The sequence below is a fragment of the Pinus tabuliformis genome, chromosome Q (genome assembly GCF_031772625.1).
Source record: "Pinus tabuliformis cultivar Carrire ecotype Pingquan chromosome Q, CPIR1, whole genome shotgun sequence".
NCBI lineage: Eukaryota > Viridiplantae > Streptophyta > Pinopsida > Pinales > Pinaceae > Pinus > Pinus tabuliformis.
In genome coordinates, this window is record NC_142296.1 from 1128129513 (window position 1) to 1128151342 (window position 21830).

General features: G+C 35.2%; 1 protein-coding gene across 1 annotated transcript; it reads left to right on the forward strand.

The window, feature by feature from the left end:
* Positions 1–5372: 5372 nt before the first annotated feature.
* LOC149223511 (protein CLAVATA3 INSENSITIVE RECEPTOR KINASE 5-like) lies at positions 5373–10739 on the forward strand. The gene is made up of 11 exons (XM_089385848.1): positions 5373–6839; positions 6949–7081; positions 7279–7350; positions 7491–7634; positions 7738–7809; positions 7922–7981; positions 8116–8213; positions 8316–8468; positions 8619–8960; positions 9159–9550; positions 9659–10739. The coding sequence occupies exons 1-11, from the start codon at positions 6704–6706 to the stop codon at positions 9977–9979; spliced, it is 1923 nt and encodes a 640-aa protein (XP_089241974.1). The 5' UTR covers positions 5373–6703; the 3' UTR covers positions 9980–10739.
* The last annotated feature ends 11091 nt before the right edge of the window (positions 10740–21830 follow it).

A 21830-nucleotide genomic window follows, 5' to 3' on the forward strand; every position in this document is an offset into this window, starting at 1 on the left:
AATCATATACCTTTCATCCTAATGTCACCCAAGTTTTTGCATGCATTTCTCCATGAATTTTATCTCTTGAATTTCACTTTCTAGTTGGAACAACTATCTATCTCACTCCCTTTACTCCATTGTGAAGATTTCCTCCCACACCCCTTTGCACTTACTCCATTGGCAAGAGACATTCATCTCCTCTAGCTGGGTTTTCATTATGCCTTGCTAATGCCCACACAAACGTCTCATAGATCAGACAATAATGATTTTGATAATATGCCATGAGGATAACAACCAAAAGGACCCATGAGAAACTCTAGCAAATAACCAAACTCAAGCTCTCTGTCTTGCATTACTTAGACTTGTAGTCATGGACAAGAAAAATGCTCTACAAATTCTTTAATTTGGGCTTTAATTTTATCCATAAGGAAAAATAAATCCCAATCAAATCCACAAAACCCCTCACCCTGCACCATTTAAACCATCTTACCAAACATAATTAGGAGGAATGAGATTAAGGGGGGTGTCCATAAAGGCCCATTTTCTCACACACACCATTAATAAATTAAAGCTCATTAATTATGTGATGGGCATGGAAAATGGAGCACTCTCCATGACACTGTTGAAACCTTCTTTTTTCTTAGCTCCCAAGTTAGCTAGTTTATTAACATCCTTGTTTGAGTCCCTCGAGACATGGAAGAAGGATATACCATTAATCTACCAAGTCATTTATAGTACTCACTAATCCCACCTCTTTAATCCACTACATTGAAGAGTTAAGTTTTGGAGAAGAAATCTCATAATGACGAAGAAATCACTTACCAAAGTGATTTTCTTGATTTAAATTATCTTTATTTTATGTAACCTTGCAAAATTACGAACACTTCTACTTCATTGTTCATCAATTTACCTAATCTAAAAAAAAAATCACTTTCTAATTTTCCTCTAAAATCAAAGAGTATCCCCTCACATCTACAACCCCTAAATTGTTTCCTTCTCTATCTAAAATATCATTAATACAATTTAACAACCCCTAAATAGTCTCCTTCTCTATCTAAAATATCATTAATACAATTTAACAACCCCTAAATAGTCTCCTTCTATATCTAAAATATCATTAATACAATTTAATCGTTTGTAGACATTAATATTACATAACATTAAATTATGAGGTCGTGGGTGTAAGAAGAGTAATTTCAGATTTAAGAGGAAATCAAGAAATTATGTGTGCATGGTGAATTGGAACGACCATAAATAATGAAGTGCTTTGTGTATTTTTAAAGGCCTTTTACTTAAAAAGGCTTTTGTCATGGGAAATTCAATCATAACTCTTTGCCTAAGCATCCACTCCTAACTTAATTAGTGAAAAGAATGAACAAGAAGTGTGGGGGTTCTTATAAGCTTGAGTTATCCATATCTTTTGTTAAGGCCTTAACCCTCATTTATTATTAATATATTAAATATCGTTTTTGTTAATGCCTTCACTCTCATTTATTATTAATATATTAAATATGGTTTGGTCCACTTGGTATTAGATTACATCATGTTTACTTTATTTCCTATTTACAACCAAAAAAATTCATTTGTATAGGTATTTGGTATTATACCTTAGATACGTTGTAAAGGGATGTTGCCCCTCAAGGTGGCTTTTTATTCACTAATTCTTCATCATTTTCAAGGTATAAATTTTTCTTTTCATTCTTATTTTAGACTATTTAGGGAAATTGATTCATAGATCTTTCCATAGAAAAAAATCAATAAAAAATCTTTAATCTAATGTTAGGATCACTTAACAAACACCTCATCAAAGTTAATTGTAATATTAAATGAGATTTACTAGGTAAAGTAATGCTATTTTGGTTCTATTTACAAAGTATCCATATCATTTGTTTGTTTTTATGTTAATGTTTTAAACTAGAGATCGCAAATCATCATCATAAGGACCACTATATTAGATGCAATGTTCACTTTCACTTTTTCTTAATTTTAAGTAGTAGAAAAAACATGCTTCCCATATTTACTTATAAGCTTATGAAGACCGATGATATATTTTTATATCTACTTTTATATTTTTCTTAACTCCTTTTTAATTTTTTTAATTAATAATAAAACTCGTTTATGTATTCCTTCTCTCCATTGCTTTTTAAACTTTCCTTTTTTAATAAAACTGGTTTATGTATTCCTTCTCTCTTTTGTATGTCTTCTTTTTTAATTCCATTGATGATATTTTCCCACTAACTTGTGTAAATCACATAAGTATTAGGGTTTTTTTTTGGGAAAGTTATACATAACATTAGTATAATTTGTATTATATTTTAATAAAGTAATTGATCTTAAAAAACAAAATATTGGTTCATTATCACATAAATTGCAAATTAAAATTTATTGATTTCTAATTTGATTCTATGTAAGTTGCAAATTAAAATTCATTGATTGTAATTTTTAGTTCAATTTTATATAATTTTATATATGAACATATTATGTTTTATTATTATGATAAAGCATTACAATTAAGATAATACAATAAGAAAAAGAACATAGTTATAGTTTTATTGATATAAATTTAAGATGCCAATATCATTGTTAAGATAATTTAAAGGAAATGATTTTGTATAACAATGATATGTATAGTATCTTTTAGGATCAAATATTGTGAAACAAGAGATAATTTAGAGTTCTAGTATCAGACTTGAGCTTCTTGGACGTCATAACTTTGGGAGGACCCCTCCATGTTGTCTTATGATGTTGTGAATGCTTCCAATCTCATAATTTGGAGTTATTATATTTCATAATTAATAAAAAGACATCCTTTCGATTCATCCAAGTTGTTTTTAATGATAGATAGTTGGGAGTTGTAACAACATGTATAAAATATTGTTAGAAATTGGACTTCCCATATTTTGAAAAGATAGAGTCATTTGCCATGGTCAAATTTGGGGAGTATGGAAGTGGAATTGGAATAATGAAATAAGGGTTTTAAATGACTCTTTAAGTTTACTCTAGAACCTAAAGCAACTAATATTTATAAAAAACAAAATATTCATTGATAGTATTAATATTTAGTTAGCTGATTAATATTTATAAAAAACAAAATATTCATTGATAATATTAATATTTAGTTAACAAAATATTCATTGATAATATTAATATTTAGTTAGCTCATTATTAAATACGTTACAAATTGAAAACCTTAGATTTCTAGTTTGATTATATACATATGAACAATTTGATTATATAAATAAGAACATTGCTATGAAGAAGGTGTTGCAAGTAGGACACAAGAAAAAGACCAAAGTTGTAGCTTTGTTGATTATAAACTTAAATTGTCAATATTACTTATAAGATAAAGGGGAGATGATTTTGTATAACTATGACATGTGAGATATTTCTTATAATCTTAGCGTAATATAGGTTAATATTGTACTAAAATTTTAAGGTTTTAGTGCCACATTTTGTCAAGCCTCTTCAATGTCATTGCCCTAAGAGGGTCCCTCCACATTGTCTTTATAAAGTTATGAATGGTTCTAAACTCACAATTTGGATTTGCTATATTTCATAATCAATGGTAAAGGACATTCTTTTCAATTCAACTAAATTGTTTTTAATGGTACTTTTGTATTATAACACAATGTCTAAAATATTATCATAAATTGGGCCTCCTATATCTTAAAAAGTTCAAGTCATTTCACATGGTAAAATTTTGGGAGTATGGATTTGGAATTGGAATAATAGAATATGGTTCTTGAGTAGCTCAAAGAAGAAAAGGATTTTGAGAATATCATCCCCCACCAAAATCAAGTGCAATTTGATGTTAATGGCTTCATATAGAATTTGTTGCAGAGAATGGATAATAGGTTGAAGCAAGATGTTGAGGGGAGAAAGGAGCTATGGGTTGTTATTCAGTGAATCATGGCTTATAGATACTATGTTACAATACATTTTTTTTTTTTTTTTTTCATTATAAACCTTGAGAACATATTCTAAACTTTTTAATTACACTAATGAAAATATTTTTGATAACTCATTCCATGTTCTACTATAACGACAATCTAAAATATTGTTTTAAATTATAAAAATTTAAAATTATTAGAAAAAATCTCTATCTAAATCAAAACTATTTTTTTAATATTTATAATTTAATATTATAAACTAAATCTTTTATATATTTATAATATTTATATATAAATATTTTCATAATATTCCATATAATTAAAATATGACAAAATTATGATATAACATTTCATTTTGAAATATTATAGATTAATAATATTGGCCTTTTTCACTTTACTAATCTCATATATGCTAAAAGAATATGTATGTACCATAAAGCAAAGTCACCATGAATGGTAAAGCATGATATTTTATATCTATTAACACACCTAGGTTCTTTACCCACCGAAGCTCTATTAGAGAAAGAGGAGTGGTGACAGATTCTTTATGCACCGAAGCTCTATTAGAGAAAGAGTAGTGGTGAGTGACAGCTCTTTTAGAATGGGAACTTCGTTTCAATTGTCATATCATGATTTCATTTATTTTTAAGTATAAAGTAAAGGAATACTCTTTAATTAACATTAGCTTTATTGATTATATTCTTAACTTTATTGATTATATTCTGATTACTTTAGATAAAGGAATTATGTGCATAAATAGTTTAATATAAGCTCTTTTACTTTAATAATATCAGGGTTCTTCTATACCATGTGGCAAAATTATGCCTCGTGCAGTCCCTGCCCTTTATATGGAATATAAAAATAAAATAAAAAGCAATTTGTTTTCCTGGTCAAGGAGCATGTGGAGAGGACCCATGAAGTGATATTATTATTATTAAGATAAAAATTAAGGACAATGGGTTCGAAGAGGAATTTGACAGATGGTCGGGTTTCTTTGAATCAAATGTCATCATAGATTATGGTCAAATATACGAGGCCTATAATGTTAGGTGATGATTGAAACTAAATTGATTGTAATTGCCATGACAGGCCATGGAAAAACCAGAGGCAAACCTCAAGTCACAGGAAGCTAAGAATCTGTTCCCATAGCACTGAAACGACAAGCAAGAAGGGTCAAATTGTCATCTCACTTGTATGTGATGGGGCTAACAAAATGCATAAATTTCTACGTAAACAATAGTGCAGGGCAGTTAAAAAAAATGGGGGGAATGTCATCATACCCTTGTCCCCACCTTTGATCAACAACTACAGTTGAGTATTGAGGATTATTCGCAGGTTTGTTTTTAAAAGTAAAAAAGTATAAGTATGGCAAGACAAGGGTGTCTTTATCCGAAAGGAATATAATCTCTTTAGCCATGATGGTGGCCCACAACACATTCTGCCCTCGGGGTTAGAAAAGGAGAGCCAAAGCCAACAAAAGTAGCTGGAGCTGAACCTGGAGCTGGACCAGCTTTTGCTTTTTCAGCCCTTCTATGCAACAAAACATAGACCAACTTTGCTGTTTTGCACTGAGAATTGTGTTTTTTAAAGTTTTTAATCGTTCACAGTGGCTTACTCTGGTTTGGGTTGGGTAGGGTAGTTTTAGCATTAATACCCACAATTTGTTTCTCAATTAAGATAATTAGGGAGGTAGGTTAGTACTTGACATATTTTCGTTGGTTTCTGAAGAGATTTCTGTAAAGTTTTTGTTTTGTTTTGTACTGTGGATGTGTATTTGTCCTGGACATGTGCTGCGTGTGAGGGAGGTGAGATGGCACGGAAATGGGGATCGAGGGAATCAGAACCAACGAGAAAAAGAAAGAAGTGGGGAATAAAATAAGGCCAACAAAGATTTAGGGGGGATGATGGGATGCAAGACGAGGAGCATGTGGGCTCACATCTCAAGGTGAGCAGCTCCAAGGGGGTCCTGTTTGCTCATGATGTTTGTGTGTGTGGGGAGATGAGATTGAAAATACCTATGGAATGGAATGGAATCTCATGAGTTTAGTAGTTGTGGGAATCATAGAGGGCTATGGAGTGAAAGGGCTTGGGCTATCATAAGGGGAATATCTATATTAAGAATTTGCAGGATCGTTGCAGAAACATAGCAGGAACAGAATGTTGTTGGATGGGTTGGGATTTGAAAGGCAAACTCCCAATAGAAATTGAAACAATATGGTAGAGTGATGATTGAGGGATGGTGATGACTGCCCAAAAAGCATTAGTAGTTTGAGGAAGGAAAGTAAAGCAGTATCATGGTATAGTACAGGGCTTTCCTGACAAGCGAATCAGGTGGCGGATATGTATAGAGAGTGGGCTATGGAGGGGATTGCCTAAGCCTGCCCTCGTTTTTTATAAGTTTATTTGAGAAGCGGGCTATGATGGTGAGGGTGGATGGTGGAGATATACTTTGAGATGAGATGGGCTCAAATCTCCTTGTAAGCGTGGAGCACGAGCTGTCTAGAGGAATTTGGGAAATTCAATGTGACAAATAAGACCAACAGTTATCGAGGAAAAGGAAGAAGGGAATGAGAGATTTTAATGTTACAACGCCTGTTTTTGCTTGCTGTCATTTCACCTTTAAGGGGAATTGATCATTGCACGGTGTTGTTGTTGTTCATTGCAGTCCTCAAAGGATGTGGGGATAAGTCTGCTTTCTTTTCCTGTTCCTCCTATGTATTCGTGCTCAGGATGACTGATGTTCTCTGGTTCTCAATACATATAACCAAAAACATTTACCTTTCTTCTTCCTGACTATCCTTTCTTTCATTGCGCCTCCTCCGCAACTGTGAATGAGAATGTGTCGGTCTTGGTGTAGAAGTTCTGCAATGCGGAAGGGGAGGTTGTTGGGCGTGTTTTGTATTATGGTAGTTATGGATATCACTACCACCTTTGCAGCACTCTCCCCAAACGGTGTGAATCCAGAAGGTAGGTATAGCACATTGGATGTATATGCATGAGGGTTCTCTGGAGTTTTCTCCAATGAGATTTGATGGGTGTTTTTTCTCTGAATGTTTTATTGTGGGCTTTGTTGCAGTTGTTGCTCTGATTAATATCAAGAGTGGACTGAGTGACCCACACAATATAATGGAGAATTGGGATGGCACTTCTGTGGATCCCTGTAGTTGGAGCATGGTCAACTGTAATAGTGATAACTTAGTCACTGCACTGTGAGATCTCCCCGTTCAATCTTGGGTTGCTCTGCCTTATTTTGGTTTTTCCTGTTGGGTTGATTACGAATTAACGGAACAGCTTGTTTTATTGACTGTCTGCTACATATAACAGGTTCATAATGTTTTTCTTTGATGGTGTCTCCCAGGTATATGGCAAAAGACTAATTTGATTTGAATGTTATTCTGTTGCACAGGGGATTACCCAGCCAGAACCTGTCCGGGACATTATCTGCAGGCATTGGGAATCTCACCAATCTTCAGTCTGTGTAAGATAGCATATACTCCCGAATTGATGGGATTTAACTAATGAGCTTCCTGGCATTTTTCTTGTAATTAGCGTTTTAGAACTTTTTACTTCAACAGCTAAATTTTGAGTTGCAGTTTGAAACTTGGATATTTTTAACAGGCTTCTGCAGAATAATGACATATCAGGACCTCTTCCTGAAGCGTTAGGGAAGCTTGGAAAGCTTCAAACACTAGACCTCTCCAACAATCATTTCAGCGGCGTTATACCCACTTCATTAGGCCAGCTGAAGAACCTCAAGTACCTGTGAGTGTAAAATGTTCTCCATTTCATTTCATGGGCATATGTCGATACTGGTTAATGCTGGCCCGGCTCCTGATTGGGTTACTGGTTGTTTTGGACAAGCTAGGAGGCTGAATAACAACAGCCTTTATGGGCCATTTCCTGGATCAGTAGCCAACATCTCTGTGCTGTCATTTCTGTACATCTCTACACTCTTCCCTTATTTGTGTTAATATGTGGAATGTTTGACATTTGCATGTCTCATCATACCAGGTTTAGTTTCGAGATTTAATCCCTTATTTGCATTGCAGGGATTTGTCCTACAACAATCTCAGTGGTAAAGTCCCAGCTATTCACGCAAAGACCTTCTAGTAAGAACAATTATGCCGATTAAGCCATGTTTATTGAATGGCACTTGTGTACCGTTCTGTTATGAACTGAAATAGGTCAGATGACTTAACTCCAAACAGGAATCCTGACTGTTGGGAATTTGTGTTTTGAATAGTATTCAAGGAAACCCTCTGCTATGTGGGTCAGGTGCTGTACACCTTTGCCCCGGAGAAGCTCCGACACCCATGCCTTTGACTGTTAATACATCAGGGAGTAAGTTTTACCCCTTATGTTCGATACACACGCCATGTTAAATATCATTTTTGAAGTAGAGTAGCATGATAATTTAGGTGCACATTGCTATTCGTTTTGCAGCTATTTTAGCTCCCTCTGGAGTTTCTAGAAAGCATACAATGCCTGTAGCTTTAGGCGCGACTCTTGGTTTGCTGGGTGCAATTGGCCTTGCAATGGGAATTTTCCTTTGGTGGAGACAGAGACACAATCAGCAAGTTTTTTTTGATGTCAATGGTATGTATGCAATCTCCCAGGATGGCCAATTTACTCATTTTGTTCTAGGCGTTGGAATTCAATTTTGTTTGTCAACTATTCTGGACAGCCTTGTGAAAACTGAGTAGCTTTCTTATCCTGTTTATGGGTTATATGATGAAATAATTGCAGAGCAGCATGATCCAGAAGTTTGCTTGGGACATTTAAAGAGATTCCATTTCAAAGAGCTTCAGGTCGCCACTGATAATTTTAGTAGCAAGAATATTCTAGGTTCAGGAGGATTTGGGAATGTGTACAAGGGATGCCTACAAGATGGCACTCTTGTAGCCGTAAAAAGATTGAAAGATGCTAATGCAGCAGGGGGAGAAGTCCAATTTCAGACAGAAGTTGAGATGATAAGCTTGGCTGTGCATAGGAATTTGTTGAGATTATGTGGATTTTGCATGACATCCACAGAAAGACTATTGGTTTATCCATACATGCTGAACGGAAGTGTTGCATCTCGTCTGAGAGGTAATTTTTCTTTTGCCCTTGGGGATGTTGTGTCTCCGATTCTGCAAATATTAGGGCAGAGGAAGTAAGAGGCAAGTTGCTTATCATCCAAATTATATACCTTTGGCATATAAGTTTGTTTGATATTGATCTGTATTACAGGCAGGACCGAATTGGGTCTCTAGTTTAACAAACTAATTGAATATTAGAAACTTGCAGATTCCATCAATGGAAAACCTGCATTGGATTGGCCTACAAGGAAGAGGATATCCCTGGGAGCTGCTAGGGGACTTCTGTACCTACATGAGCAGTGTGATCCCAAGATAATTCACCGTGATGTAAAAGCAGCCAACATCTTACTGGATGAATATTTTGAAGCTGTTGTGGGTGACTTTGGGTTAGCAAAACTTCTGGATCACAGGGATTCACATGTGACTACAGCTGTTAGGGGTACTGTTGGGCACATAGCACCTGAGTACCTCTCAACGGGCCAGTCCTCTGAGAAGACCGATGTATTTGGTTTTGGCATATTATTATTGGAACTCATAACTGGGCAAAAGGCTTTGGATTTTGGTCGGGCAGCAAACCAGAAAGGAGTGATGCTTGATTGGGTAAGTACAATTGAATTCTGAATGCTATTATGAATACCAAGTAAGAAGGATTTTAGGTAAGAATACAGTCTTGAATTATGCGGTTGTCTTCTGATACTTGTGTGACAGGTTAAAAAACTACATCAGGAGAATAGGCTTGAAATCATGATAGACAAGGATATTAAACCCAATTATGACAGAGTTGAACTTGAGGAGATGGTGCAGGTAGCACTGTTATGTACTCAGTTTAACCCTGGTCATCGTCCGAAGATGTCTGAAGTGGTTAGGATGTTGGAAGGTGATGGATTGGCAGAAAGGTGGGAAGCTTCACAGAAGGTTGAAACACCTAAATACAAGGGGATGGAAATTATATCCAAGAGGTATTCTGACTTTATCGATGAAGATTCATCACTGGTCTTGAAAGCAATGGAACTTTCAGGTCCGAGGTGACTTTTGAAATGTTAATCTCGTGTTTGGAATTTTGCTCCTGTGAAATGCTGGAGGCTTGTTTATCTTGGAGCATCTTGAATTATCCCCCAGGCAGAGTTGGTTGTTGTAGCTTCCTTGCAGTTTCACTGTGAGGTGCACTATGATGGCATCACTGTTTTGGGTGTTTTCTTGTAAAATTATTGTAGTATACTCTCTGATCTCACCTCCAGGTTACATTTCCAACATTGTTTTTCTGCACCAAAATGAGGAATATAAGCACAACTTGTATGTAACTTGTCCTGAGTCGATGGATTTCTGCTGAGATTACCTGCAAATTCTAGAAATTTTACCAGTCAGGGCCGGTTTTTTATTTTGAGTTGGCAAAGCACTGGGCTCAGATGTTACTCCATGCTTATGAGGCTCGTATATGCACACTGTGGCTGGCCTTTCTCAAGAGGAGGCCTAAGAAAATCAGAAATCTCAGGAGGAAAGCTTTTAGTGCAACCTTTTATCCAGAATAGCTCCTCCAACATAATTTTCTATCGAGTATCTCAACCCCCGAAGCTGAGACATTGACTAAACATTGCACTGTAGCATTTAGAATTTCTTTATGCAAGGATTTTTGAGTTTCTCCAATGTAGTGTGGAGCAAATATGTGATTTAAAAGCGAAATAAGGGTGTGTTCTGCACACAACTGCCGTAAGTTAAAGTGTAGTAGTTGCAATATGATAGGAATCATGTACAGCAAATATATAAAAGATGGAAAGCTGCATTGATCTCAGTTTCATGAGTATGTCCTCGCAATTTATTTATGTGCTTTTAGTTATGTTTACTGCCAACTGCTTTTTACATCCAGTCGTTCAAGGTTTTGCCTGCTGTGATTACTTTTTTTTACAAGGAATCAGCAAAACAATTGCTTGGTTTTACATAATAATATAATAGTTGGCTCTAAATCTGTAGAAATAACAAATTTTGGCCGTAGAACAGTTTGGTAATAATATGAGAGTCGGTTCTAAACGTGTTGCAGGAACAACAATTTTCTGGTTTAGAATGACAGACTGATAAACACATTATCTTGAAAGTTTGCAACTTTGAACAAGTTTAAAATAACCCTAGACCCTATGTAAATTGCAGATTGTTAGTTTCAACAACTGCTCAAGGATTTTAATTGAGTTTGTCAGGTAGATTAGCACAAAAGGATATGGTTGGGCAGATTATATGAGTCAGCATAGTTGAGAAATGCAGATTGTTGCTTTGAACAACTTCTTGAGGGTTTCAATTGAGTTTGTCAGGTAGATTAAACACAAAAGGTTATGATGGGCAGATTACTTGAGCCAACATTATTTGAGAAAATTATGGCCTTTGAGGGTGACAGTACAATTTCTATCATCAAATGCAATTTTGTTTTTGTTTCGAAGATGGCCCTTCTGATGCCAAGCAAAAGAAGATAACTGATATACTTTTTGTTGCAATAACATTTATTGCCTCTGCATGTGGGGATCTTGTGCACAGAATTTTGCCAGTTACCAAAAATTGATGTTGTTGTGCACAAGACAAACCATTGTGCTTTAGGTTTTGACAAGAAACCAATGAAAGTGGCTATGCAGTTGCTGTTTTGATTGGAGCCTTTTGGATGACAGTCACTTACATGTTGAAGAATGTGCACAGTCTTGCATATTATAGAATGATTTGAGACCGGATTTGGAAGATACAATAACTCAAACATAGGTTATTAGATTCTTATACCTGACATTTTCTCTTCTGCCATGGTTGCAACCAAGCTACTTGGTTGTTGTTATATCGATATATCGAGGATTGTGGAAGGTGGTTGTTGATAATACAGTATGGATAATAAAGCACATTGATTGAGATTTTTGCTTGTTTGCAGCCTGGTTAATTATACTTACCCTATGGAGGAAATATGTTAAAATCTGTATCGTTTTTTTTTGAAATAAACTAATTTAAATGGAGAAAAACCTTTATATTTCAATGGTCATACTTATTATTTTTTTATAGCTTTATTTACCAATGTTATATATCTAAATAATTTATTATTTAGATTTATTTACCAATTTTATATATGGTAAATAATTTATTAATTTTTTTTATTAATAATTTAACCTTTATATTTCAATGGCCATACTTATTATTTATTTACCAATTTTATATTTCAATAGTTATACTTATTATTTATTTACCAGTTTTATTATTTTGGCAAATAATTTATTAACTTTGTATTAATAATTTGGTTTTATAAATTTACAAAAGTTTATTCTACATATTAACTTTTGTAAATCTTAAAAATATATTTTAGTCAGTATAATAAATGTTATTTTTATAATGAATTTTAGAAAATAAAAATTAAAATTACAAAAAAACCTTAAAGAAATATAAATATGTTTATCCATTCTTTTTGTTTTTATTTTAAATAGTTTTTGAGTATCAAAGAGTTAATGGTTATAAATTAGAAAATTCTCAATTAAGATTTAAATATTGAAATGGGAAAGAACAATTGTATTATTTTGAAGACATAGTTCTAAACAAAATAAATATCCAATATCCAATTCAATTTGGGGTGAAAAGAAAAAGGTTGAAAAGAACCATTATTTTATTATAAAATGAGTCATTACGTTGGAGTTTGTGGGATTGGAAATTATGGAATTTAGATTTGGGTATTTCTATGAAATAAGGAAAAAAATCAATAATCAAGGTGTCAAGGTGTTATATTTCTATTTAGGTGAAAGGGAATTTCAAACCTAAAAGGTTAGATTTCTCTACTTAGAATTTGGCAAGGAATTAATTTTTTGTTTAGCTAGAAAGTTTTAATGACAAATTGAGTAATTTTATTTAGTTTTAATTGAATTTTTAAAACAAACATTTCTCAGGTAATATTTTGTGGTTGGATAAGCTGAAAGGGAATTTCAATTTTCTTGTGTAAAAGGCTAGATTTCTTTGATTATGATGAGGTGAGGAATTAATTTTTTTCAGCTAGAAAGCTTTAATGACAAATTGAATAATTTTATTTAGTTTTAATTGAATTTTTAAAACAAACATCTCTTTTGTGGTTGGATAATTGATGACAAATTGAGTAATTTTATTTAGTTTTAATTGAATTTTTAAAGAAAACATCTCTTGGGGTGATATTTTGTGATTGGATAATGGATTTTATATTGACATTGTTGAAAGTAATTGTATGTTAATTCAATTGTGTTCATGAATAATTATTTATCTTGAATATTCTTATTTTCTAATAGATTATAGGATATAAGTAAATGATATTGGATGCATTAACTCTTTACTTTATGAATAATAATTAGTTTAGGTTAAGTGATTGTTCAACTAAAGCATTCAATGTTTTTATTTCCAATCAATATGTAAATCTTGTGTCTGATTTATTTTATTCTTGTTTTTAGTAATCTATCATAATTATAAGTTAGATTAATTAGTTTTATTTTGATTTATGTTATAATGCATTCAACACTCCTATAGTTCTGATGCTTTGATATGGCATTGGGCAACTCTTTCCAATTTAGACATGATCATTTATTAAAAAACAATATTTTCAATTCTACACACGACTTTGCCTTTTCAAAAGCACATACACACGTTGGTACCATAATACAAAAGTTGTGTACATAATTTAAAATATGAAAAAATAAAAGTATCTCTTGTTTCTTGGGTGGGGTTTACGGGTTTCACCGAAAACCCACCTACAAGAGCTTGTGGCTTAATTTTATTTTTGGTGGTATTTATACACCTCATGGGAATGTTTAAATCATGGAAGGAGATGGGATATCGACATTATAGTCTTTTTGTCCCGAGATCAAGTTTGATTTTCCTAGTGCTTCTTGCATTCCTAGTCATAGGAAACCTTTGTTTCCTTGTAGAGTTGTTCATCTTCCATTTTATGACATCCTTTTGCACATGCTTGAGAGGTGATCTTTGAGGTTTGGGCTAGACGGATCAAGAGGAAGGTTTCGTTGGTGCTGTGGTCGGATCAGGTTGTAGTATTCCACTACTATTCGCTGATGTCAATAAAGAAACTTGGTCTTGTTCCTGATATGTTATGGTCTTACGTTTCTATGATTCATGTCTAATATATTATGATTTATATGTTTATGCTTGATGACCTAACATGTTTATTATGCATGCACTCTGAACTATTTTCTATGTATATGCTTATCTGAATTGTGATACACACTTGATCACTTTGGAGGAAGCATAGGGTTTGGACCCTACGGGATTGACATCAAATGTAGGACCTACATTTACTTATCTCAAATCCAATTTTAGTAGTTTACATAATTTGACTGCTTGAATGTATGCTTCTTGTTGATAGTCTACCTTCGATCTGTTGAGGTTGTCAACCCTTACCTTAGGGAAGTTTTTCCCACTAACAGAACCGACGACTCTATTAGGGAATACAATCTCGTATTTCTTATAAGTGTTATTTTTTCTTTGATCCGAGCTTGTTTATCTTGTTTCTCAATTTTTCTAGTATTATTGACTCATTTGTACTTTGGGGAATTAGTTTGATTTTTTGGATTAGGGCTGTATTTTTTTTTCTTTGGTTTTGTCCCTATTTTTCTATATATACGCAGTTTTTCTTATATACAGTGGCACACACTGTTGTGAAACCAACTCAAGAAAAAGGTAGAAAAGATAGATCAACGCCTTAAAATTCAGCGTCTTCGAGGGGGCAACCTTTTTTACATTACATAATGAACAATTTTTTGATGATACAAATGAAAAGACCTCCTTTCTATATATAGGAGTCTAAGGGGTCATAACATAATCAGAACAGACATAACAATAATAATGTAAGGGCACAATAATAACAATAGTGGGCTTCTATGTGGCACAATAGTAACAATATGGGCACTACATGGGTACATCAATATAATAAGTGGGTTGTACTAATAACAATAAGGGGTTACACTAGTAGTATAGGGGCCTAACATGCCCCTCTCCTTCAAAAAGTGTTGTCCTCAACGCTTGAGTAGTTCTTGATGCTTTTGTATAAAATTCTTGTCTTCCCATGTGAAATCTTCAGCGGGTAAGTTCTTCCACTTGATGAGATACTCTGAAATTGATCGATTTCGTAGATGTCGAGTTCTTGTTTCTGTCACTGCTCCAGGTTCCAATATGATTTTTCCTTCCTCTTCAATTTCTGGCAATATTGTTTGAATTGGGATCTTTTGCAACTTTTGAATAAGTGGCCATACTTCTTCGTCCTTCTTCCTTTCATCCCTTGCTTCATTTATCCAATTTGGTTGGATAATAGAAATAGCACAAAATAATGCTTCCACATCCTCATCTTTGAAGAGTCTTCCCATTCGATAAGGTCGTCATTTTTTAAGTGCATGTAGTATTGCCAACATTTCCTTCTCATAAATAGCTTGCTTGAGATGTAGCAGTAAAAATACCCAATCACCTACATCGAAACATTTTTCACTATGATGTTGATCTACCTGTTGTTTCGTTTGATTTTGCACCGAAGTGGCGTTATCCTTTAAAATTTGGAGAACTTGTTGTTGATCCTTGATGTGATCTTTCACTGCTTGAACCTTTTTCTTCTTGATATGTCCTTGTATCTCTAGAGTTTGATGAGTGGTAATTTCTTCCAATCCTTTACAAGATATGGTCGGATTCATTTCTTGATGCTCGATGTGATCTTTCACTTCTTGAACATTTTTCTTTTTGATATGTCCTTCTATCTTGATAGTTTGAGGAGTGGTAATTTCAACCAATGAATTACAAGATATGGTTGCATTCATTTCTTCTTTCTCGATGTGATCTTTCACTTCTTGCACCTTTTTCTTCTTGATATTTCTTTCTATCTTGAGAGTTTGAGGAGTGGTAATTCTTGCCAATGCTTTACAAGATATGGTCTGATCCATTTCCTCTTTCTCTGGGGTGGGGTCCTGCGTATATCCTCTTTATTTGATGTTTCTTGATCATTTTCTTCCTCCTCTTCATATTCTATGTAAAATAATTTCTTCTCAGCGCACTTATGACCTTTAGTGCATTTGCTATCACAATTGTAACAAAGCCTTTTTTCTCTTTTTTCTTCCAATTGTTGTGGTGTAACCCTTGTAGGTTGTGGGACGCTGGGATAAACAACACTTCCATCTTCATAGTTGAGGGGTATGCTTCCTGGTTTCCATAATTTTGCTTTCCACTATGTCACAAAGCCCTTTTACTCTTTCCAATTGTTGTGGTGTTGCTTTAAAGAAGGTTTTGCTCTTTGTATCCTCATAATGTGCTATCATTTCCTCCGTGAAAATTGACCACGTAACAAGTTGTTTACGAGAACAAAGCCCTTCATAACATAAAAATTGATCCGGTTCTAAATATGAAGATGCAATACATACATTTTGTAAGAGTGGTACACCATGTAGATCAAAATATTGCTCCATCTGAAGTATCCAATTCACCGGATCCTTGCCATCAAACTTCCTCATCTTGCTTTTTCTTAATTTTAGGAGCTCGATCTTGAAAGACTGTAACTCTGTACTTTCGGATCTTTAAGTTGTGAAATTGTGACCTGTAGTAGCCCTCTGCGTCCTCTTTCCAACGCCCCCAGTTTGATCCAAATTGAATTCTCCAAGGAAGAGTTATGCGAAATCTCCCATAGTGACCTGATTATAGACTAGTTCAGTAGAGCGAACTTGTATGACGTGCCACGAGTCACTGTTTCGACCTTTGGCTCTCAAAAATATATATAAGAAACTACAGTCCGTCCTCTTTCTGTACTTTCTTACGAAATTTCAATCCGATGCTCAGAGAGAAATTTATGACGATTTTCCTCAGGTCACCTATTTGGAATGTAATTCAGGAGTCTGCAAAAATACCAACTTCCTCAGATCATATCTTCGCAAATATAGCGCGAAAATCTCTAAAATCGGACCCGAGATTCAACACGATTTCTTCTCAAATGGGTTTTTTTTTAGCTTCTGAAACGTCGCAGAAAAAAAGTTATAGCGAAAATGCCACAATGACCTGTTTGGAGCAGCAAAATCCTAGAATCCAAAGCTCTGATACCAAATGTTATGAAACCAGCTCAAGAAAAGATAGAAAAGATAGATCAACGCCTTATAATTCAACCTCTTCGAGGGGGAAACCTCATTTACATTACATAAATGAACAATTCTTTGATGATACAAATGAAAAGACCTCATTTCTATATATAGGAGTCTAAGGGGTCATAACATAATCAGAGTCGACATAACAATAATAATGTAAGGGCATAATAATAACAATAATGGGCTTCTATGTGGCACAATAGTAACAATATGGGCACTACATGGGTATATCAATATAATAAGTGAGCTGTACTAATAACAATAAGGGGTTACACTAGTAGTATAGGGGCCTAACACACACATGCAGTTTCTTCCAAAGAAACCCATGTATGCTTATTTCTTCAGAAACAATCATGTGTACACACGATTCTGGTTATACATAGTCGCGTATATTTGAGAAAATTTGATTTTTTTTCATTTTTTTCCTTCATTTAGGGGAGTAGCTTGGTTTTTCTGATCTTTTAGAGTCATTTACAATCTAGAATGGTCTTGTTTCTTGCGGGTGTTGGTTTCTTTTACTCTTTTACAAAAATATTCTGTCAACCTAGGGTTTGCAATTTTTTGAAGTTTTACATTCTTTGCTTGGATTTCAGAGTTTTTTTTTAAATGTATGACTGTTCTATGCCTCTTGAACAGTGAGTTAATTCTCAACTTGCTTTATAATCCATTTTTTTCACTGCTTCATTTTGCATTCTTGAAGTTGGCTCATTGAGTTTCTTTTTGGTTATTTAAGAAAGGTCTTTGCAATTTTGGTTCAGTGAAAGCTCTTGGTCCTCTAAATCTTTTTGTTTTTTGAATCTTTTATGCCTCGTTTAAATCATTTTGTTCAAGTGTTTTTGATCTTAGTCACGTTGGTTTTATCATCTCGACGATCGTTTATGGCTAGTGGACTTTGGTGCCTTTGCGCTTTATTTTTACCTTTAAGTGATTGATTGGTTTGCCTTCTTGTAACTTTTATTTGAAGTCATTAAAAGGAAGAAAAAAACATTTGTTTGTCTTTTCTTTCTTTTGGTTTTTTGAGTTTTGATCTTTTTGTTTATCAACAAGTGTGTGAATCTTTGTTTGAGGTTAGATTTTGCTTTGCTTGGGAGATCTTTTTCTTGGATATTTGTTTCTCCTTGTTTGGTTAAATTTTGACTTTAGGATATTAAAAGAGTATATTTGCTTGTCTACAACATTACATAGAATCTTTCATTTAGGAATTCTAGTATGCATTAAGGTAGTTTGCATTTTAGACATTTTTTAGTCTCTTTCGATAGATGATGAATGTGTGAGCGTGTTTAAAAGATGTTTTTTTGTTTGCTTTCAGAAATTTCTCGTAGAACCTTGTAGAGATCGCTTTTCATTGAAGAAAAAGAAGTTGCATTTACATGTAGCCTAGTTTTCTATTGGTTTATTTTGTGTTAGAACATCATAAGTTTCACTTCTGCTACCCGTGACCTAAATAACAACCAATACAATCAAGCGCTTAATTTAAAATGTTCTAGATTTTTATTTTTGTCATAGATACATCAATTAGTCTAGGGCATTTAGGGCCTTGGAATAGGTGTGTGGAGAGTAAAATCTCTAAGGCCTCTCTAGATTGAAACATAAAAGTTGATTAAAGAGTGAAAATCCAGTCTCGTTAAGATGTCTGGGAAAGCTCTTCTAAAACATGAGTTAAGCATGATGACGAGTGAAGATAGGGAAAGAGAGATGCCCTCTCTCCTACTCGTTGGATCCCACACCCATGACTGTTTCACTCGACTTCTAATTACGAACTAGTGACCTTAGTTGCTTATCCTAGGGACCACACAGGTGACTGCAAGGGCGGGCGGATGGCCGTGGTACCTGAGACAAACATATCAGTTTCATAGTACCTCTGGATGGTGCCCTTGTGAAGATCGGGTACTTGCACCGGAAAAGGCTATTTTCTAGACGTCAACATAATTGTTTTTGATACCTGCACTGGTAGGCTTGGGTCATAATTATCTAAAATTATCTTCAGAAGGTCCTTTTCTTCGCTTTCTTATATTTTGGTGTTCGATCCTAATCACCCGAAGCGGAAATACCTATAAGCTGCTTATTTGGTTGTATCTTTAGGGATATTTTAGTGAGTTCTCTCTACTCTTAGATCTCCATAAGTTTTATTTTTTGAGTCTTTAAAAAAACTCTTAATATTGAAAAGTGGCTGATCGACATGTTCGTCAGTCTAGGAGGCTTCGTGGGCTTTCACCTGCTAGTGTCGAGCCTTCATTTAGAAGGGGTAGGAGTAGCTCTGCTAGTGATTTTCAACCAGTAGCAGCTAACACATAATAGATTAATCTTGCTTTAGGGGCTCTTATTTCATAGGGTGAACCTAGTGCAGTTCATAAGTTGGAAAAAAACGCTCTGGTCCTTGCTAGGCTGCTCTTCCAATCAGAAGACAAGATTGATATCGAGGATGTCCCTAAGTCCCCTGTGACTCCTTCGACACCCCTTCCTTCTCACCTTCCTAATTTTTATCGTACGTGGGTAACCCGACTCACAGGCCGACAAACCTGGTTCACTCTCCTTTTTCCATATGGCCAATGTTAGTGGCGTAAGTATGGCTACTAATACTTCTGGTGTTCAGACCCCTCCATTTGCAGGAGGGGGTACTATTGTTATTTCTACTGTTACACTTAGTATAATAGTGGTTGGATCTACCTTCATTCTAGGTCCAAGTTGGGGAACACAACCTTCCGCTCCTTTCACTGGTGCCTATCCTTTTGGGATGACACCCAGTGGGATTCGCCCAGTTCCTTCAACCTTCATCTATTGTTTCCACATCTATGACTTCTATGCCAAGTGGTTCAACATATTTTCAAGGTTTTTCTTTTGGAAGTAGTCATATCCCTGATTCCAATCCATCTTTGAACTTAGGACAGGCTCAGAATGTTAATCCTTTGTAAGGAGGACAAGGATGGAAAAATCCTTCTGTTAATGGTTTAGGGGCTGAGAATTTATCCCATTTATTTGGTCAATAAGGGAGTATGCCCTTCCCTTCCGTCAGGATCTCACAGGGCTTCCTCCGCTAGATTGTGCATGAAATCCTTATCAGGGGTTATCCCCTTCTTTCAATGTTCTGCTAGGAAGAAACTATCATATGTATGGTAACCCTATGGAAGGGGGTGGATATCCTCTGAATACTTTTGGTCCACAAGGACTTCCTTATGGTTCAGGTCCTTCTACGAGCAACCCATGGCAACCCAGTGCCTCTCCAAATCTAGGATACTCTTTTTCTAATATTGAAAATTTTGGTCTTGGAGGGTGGAATTTTCTTGCTCCTCCGCGCTTACCATCCCTGACAACTTTAAACTTGCCAGACCTTTCGAAGTTGACAAATGATCCGATCCGATACAATCCAGCTTGGCCTCTGGTTCCCACCAAACTTCCTTCTGGTATTCTTAAATTTTAAGGGAAGTCTGGGGAGGATTCGACTAATCTTATATCCACGTTCCATTTATGGTGCTCATCATACTCCTTGATCAACGATTCGATCAGGTTGAGATTATTCCAACACACCTTAGTTGGAAATGCTGCAAAATAGTATATTGATCTTAGAGGGGGTACCTTTTCTATGTTTGGTGAACCGACTACTATGTTTTTAAACCATTTTCAGTTGCCTGCCCAATACGATGTCAGGATTGAGCTTCTAGCCAGTTTTGAACAAGACAAAGCAACTCATATTTCTGACCACAACCAAGAGTGGCGTAGAAGGAAGAGGTTCATTAAGGCCCATATCCTTGATGAGTTCATTCTCGAATGGTTTTTGAAACCTTTACATCCATAAATTTATAAGGATTTGTCACTCTCCGGAGTGTTCATTGAAGAACATGCCATCTTTAGATCTCAACAGTTAGAACTCATATATTCTCAGTCTAGAGTTCTTTACAAGATTCTGCCTGATGCTCCTTGATCGAAGATCGATTTAGCCAAACCTAAGCCAGGACACCATGCCGACAAAATTGTAGGGTCGATCGATACTAGTACAGCTAACTTGTTGAATCAATTGCAACCACTGTCTTTACAATATGATTCTCCAGTGCAGGCTTCGCCGCCACTGGCTATGCCTTCCCAACCTTTAGCAGTTAATGTTGTGGAATCCTCGAATCCCAAAGGAGACCAAAAATCCAATGGGAAGAAGAAAGGGCATGGTAAGAAGAAAGATAAGGCTGGGAAGGGGAATGCGAACAAGTCCAGTAATGATACTGGAGAGGACAAGAAGGAATCGAAAAATAACGTAAAGTTCCCATGCAAGTTATGTACTCAGGATCACCTTACCCATATTTTCCCTAAGATTCATGATACTCAATGCTTGTTTGCTTAGTAGGGTTCTTAGAGTTCCCAGAATGTGTTGACTAACCATTGTCCCCAAGGGTAGCAAATGATTTTTGGCAATAATGTTGGTACTGGAACCCCCATAGGGGGTAACCACGAAGGGGAATCCAAATCGAATGTCTATATGGTGAGGTCTCATGTTGATGTTGCTACAAGATCACATGATTATGGTGAGCTGGAACCTTCTAAGGCTAAGATTTCTTCTGATATCCTAAAGCCACTCCATATTGAGAGGCCCATAGTTGAGCCTATACCTCGGATGCTGAAAGGCTCTATAAAAAGTTCGACTGTTAATCCCCACACTATGGCTGCTCAGAACTACTCTATTGTTGAAGATATGGCTCAGAGCCCCTGTGCGATGTCAGCGTTAGAGGTACTCCAATCGTGTCCTGCACAAAGGAGTTCATTGCTCACTGCGATCAGAGCAGTAGATCTGAAGAACTCTC

Excerpts from the sequence above, each read along its gene's own strand:
- LOC149223511 (XM_089385848.1), top strand. The coding sequence starts at position 6,704 with ATGAGAATGTGTCGGTCTTGGTGTAGAAGTTCTGCAATGCGGAAGGGG. Across the intron at positions 6,840-6,948 it reads AAACGGTGTGAATCCAGAAG|TTGTTGCTCTGATTAATATC; the intron begins GTAGGTATAGCA and ends GCTTTGTTGCAG. Across the intron at positions 7,082-7,278 it reads GATAACTTAGTCACTGCACT|GGGATTACCCAGCCAGAACC; the intron begins GTGAGATCTCCC and ends TCTGTTGCACAG.